Source organism: Triticum aestivum, chromosome 7A (assembly GCF_018294505.1).
Source record: "Triticum aestivum cultivar Chinese Spring chromosome 7A, IWGSC CS RefSeq v2.1, whole genome shotgun sequence".
NCBI classification, from domain to species: Eukaryota; Viridiplantae; Streptophyta; class Magnoliopsida; order Poales; family Poaceae; genus Triticum; species Triticum aestivum.
Genome location: NC_057812.1, coordinates 607,073,720 through 607,077,634, shown reverse-complemented (window position 1 = coordinate 607,077,634; position 3,915 = coordinate 607,073,720). Strand labels below are relative to the sequence as shown.

The 3,915-nt window shown below is 52.2% G+C and overlaps 1 protein-coding gene across 1 annotated transcript; it reads left to right on the top strand.

The window, feature by feature from the left end:
- The first annotated feature begins 1,837 nt into the window (after positions 1–1,837).
- LOC123152608 (myricetin 3-O-rhamnoside 1,2-glucosyltransferase UGT709G2-like) lies at positions 1,838–3,490 on the top strand. Its single transcript, XM_044572109.1, has one exon. The coding sequence runs from the start codon at positions 1,863–1,865 to the stop codon at positions 3,243–3,245; it is 1,383 nt and encodes a 460-aa protein (XP_044428044.1). The 5' UTR covers positions 1,838–1,862; the 3' UTR covers positions 3,246–3,490.
- The last annotated feature ends 425 nt before the right edge of the window (positions 3,491–3,915 follow it).

The following is a 3,915-nucleotide window of genomic DNA, read 5'->3' as shown; positions in this document are numbered from 1 at the left end:
TTCAATGATTAAAATTTAAAACTTAATGTGCCTGTGCCGGTCCAACTACTTCACGAGTTGTGAGGCAACAAGCAGCTGGGTAGGACTTGACAAGTGAGTGCCCCTGTGAATTCCCAAGCATTAGAGCATCTCCAACAGGTGATGTAAAATACATAACTTGATGTAAAAAATCGTTTTATGCATCACGGTGCCCAAAAATCTAGCTTCAACAGGCGATGTATATGTAAAATCATGTGCTCCAATTTTAGGGCTTGATGTAAAATCACACCTAGGTGATGTATATTTGCATTAGGTAGCCAACTGCCCAAATGTAAAAATGGTTGAAGCCTCGCGTGTCGCGCGTAGTGTGAAACTTTTCCCCACCCGCCTACCACCCCCACCTGCAGGCCGCCACCCCTCGTCGTCGCAGATTTGGCCTCCCCTCGCCTCCCTGCCTCTTTCTGCCCCTCTCCATCCCTCTTCACCTGTCGGAGCCGCCGCTGTATCTGTCGTGGAGCCACCACTGAGTCCACCGAATCCGCCGCCGCTGCCGCGCCTTTCCACCACAGATCCAGCCTCCCCCTCCACCTCCCTCGGCCTCTCACAACCCGTTTCGGCCGCCCCCGCACCGTAACCTGAGAAGTTCCATCGGCTTCCATGGCATGCATTTGCGTGAATTCAACCATTACTCGGCCAAATCGCGCTGGGCGACATGCGCTACTGGCTCGGCACGTGGTTCGAGCCGGACATCGCCACACCCGCATTTGATAGTGCTTGTTGGTGGATCGGCCGACCAGAGTACCACTTGAACTTCCTGGAGATCGACAACTAGGCCGATGCGGAGTTCATCGGTCTGGACATCACGCTCAACCGTCAAGGAGAAGAACGAGACACGGATTATTCTTGATCAGTGTGACTCTGGTCGGCGGGATGATGCCGTGACGGCGAGGTTTGCAGCGGAAAATCTGCACCTCGTGCACGCGGAATATGAGTTCTATGTGCAGCGGAACAAGATGAATAAGGAGGTGAAGGAGGAGGAGGACAAGGCTGGCCCCTTGATGATGGTCGTGCTGGATAGTTTGGAATTGGTGAAGAACGAGGACGTTGGGCTCCGACATCGACTGGACGACCTCTCTGATGAGTATTCTGCAGTAGTTTTAGTTTTAGTTTGTTGAAGTATCTTTCTATCAGAACTACTTTTAAGTTTTATCGGAACTATGTTTTAGTTTGTATCAAAACCATGTTTGAAATTTGCAATGTTCCTATGTTTTCGTGTCCAATACACATCACTTGTTGGAGCAAAATGATGCCCTATTTTACATCATCTGTTGGAGCAAACATGTTTGAGATGATGCAAAATCCACTCTTTGATGATGTAAAACTATTTTTTGTGTGCCCAAAATACTTACCTGTTGGAGATGCTCTTATGGTGATGAACCAGATTATGAAAACAATAATGATGATGGACCAGAAGATGACCTGGTAAAAATCATGGTTTTCTCGACGTGATTCACTGAATTTTCATAATTTCGGGAGGCACTGGAATATTTACCTTTGGATCAAATATTCTAGCCATTTCAATAGTACACAAATTGAAAAAATCAAAATGTTTTCAAAATTACCAAATATTTGGATAAATTTCAAGTATTTGTTTCGGTCTTTTGGGCGAAATAAAATCAGAGATCCATTGGATTTCAGTATTTCGGTACAGGGTGAAAAAATTCTAGAACTGGATTTTCTTTCCATGGTAAAAATACAGTTAACGTTCTTGCCGTGCCGGTACAACCAACGAACAGCGACATCCGAACGCATGCTATTTGAGATCACCTATGCGACGCTGAGAACGCCGGAGCGAGTTGGACGACCTGCCATTTGCCTCAGTGATGGATGCCGCGGTGCACGTTCTCGTGTTCCCTTGGCCACGGCAGGGGCACATCAATCCCATGCTCCAGTTCGCCACCGCCCTCGTCGACACCGGCATCCAAGTCACGTTCCTCCACACCGAGCACAACCTCCGCCGTTTCGCCCAGGCGCATCCGCCGGGCCTACGCTTGCTTTCCATCCCTGACGGCCTGCCCGACGACCACCCCCGCGGCTTCTTGGCGTTCATGGAGTCCATGTGCACGGCCGGCAGCGCCGCGTACCGTGCCCTGCTCTTGGCGCTTCTCTCTGCCGCTGATGCGCCAGTGACATGCGTTGTTGCCGATGGCACCATGCCGTTCGCCATCGAAATCCCCGAGGAGTTCGGCATCCCCGCGCTCTCCTTCGTCACGCACAGCGCGTGCAGCTACCTGGCGTTCCTGTCTATGCCCAAGCTCGTGGAGCTCGGGGAGACCCCCTTCACCGCGGATGACCTGGTGTGTAGCGTTCCGGGGATGGAGGGCTTCCTCCGGCGACGAGATCTTCCTCGTGGGCTCTACTGCACCGAGCAAGGCGACGGAGATCCCTTGGTGCTCAAGTTCGCCGAGGCCGTCGGTCGTACCAGCAAGGCATGTGCGCTCATATTCAACACCGCCGCGTCCATGGAGCGGCCAGCGCTCGCCCACCTCGCGTCGGGCACAAGCGACGTCTTCGCTATAGGCCCACTGCACGCCAGGTCGAGTTCCGCCGCAAGCCCAAGCCTGTGGCGGGAGGACGACGGGTGCATGGCGTGGCTGGACGGCCACGAGGACCGGTCCGTCGTGTACGTGAGCCTGGGGAGCCTCGCGGTGATCACGCACGAGCAGTTCACCGAGTTCCTCTCCGGCCTGGCCGCCACCGGGTACGCCTTCCTCTGGGTGCTCCGGCCGGGCATGGTCAAGACGACCAGCCCCGCTCTCCTCGGAGAAGCCGTCGGGGCAGCCGAAGGCGGCAAGGGGCGCGTCGTGGAGTGGGCTCCTCAGCGGGATGTGTTGCGGCACAGGGCGGTGGGCTGCTTTCTGACACACGCCGGATGGAACTCGACGCTGGAGTGCGCCGTCGAGGGCATGCCGATGGTGTGCTGGCCCTTCTTCGTCGACCAGCAGACCAACAGCCGCTTCGTGGGCGCCGTGTGGAAGACGGGGTTGGACATGAAGGACGTCTGCGAGAGAGGCGTCGTGGAGAGGACGGTGAGGGAGGTCATGGCATCCAACGAGATCAGGGCAGCGGCCCAGGCCATGGCGCAGCAGTTGAGGCTGGATGTTGCAGAGGCGGGGTCGTCGTCGTCGGAGTTGGAGCGGCTCGTCCGCTTCGTCAGGGAGCTCAGCGTCAGGTCCTCTCTCAAGCCCAGAATTAATGGAAACTAGCACAGGCTGCAGTGATCTCTCATTTACATCTCAGTACTACCAGACACATAATCCTGTAAAACAATCACATTGTTTACTGGTAATTTGCCGTCCATGCTTCCTCATGGCAGTGGTCTGGTGGACATGGTGTTGGATCATCACAATTATTATTATTTCTCTCCCCATCACCAGCCGCCGGCTCTTATTCTTTCCATGAACCTTCTCACGGATCTGAAAGCAATGATCAAGAATAAAATATTGCCCCATTGATTTTCGAATCGCAGGGGAATCATGGCAAATTAGAATTGCAAACAGGTAACATGGTTTCCTTCAAGTTGCATTCATACATTACAGCCAAAGTGAAAAAACTGCAAAAGCTAAAGCATAAGTCCAAATAAACATGGCATCAAAAGGAAGGGATTTTGTACTGCCTGATAACTTGAATCACTGTAGGAGTGAACATGAAGAAGTACCTGCTTCTAAATATTTCTCGAAGGAAGTAGGAAATTTTCTCAAGATGATTATATCAATTGATGCCGTTTTAGAATGTTGGATTCAGTTAAGTCTATCTATGCAGCAGCCAGCGTGCCGATTCCGCGGGTTATGAAGATGCTACGGTCGAGAGCAATAATAAGGAACGGATGGCTAGGATCAGTCCTAAAGTTTTTTTTTTTTTTTTTCTTTTCGAAAA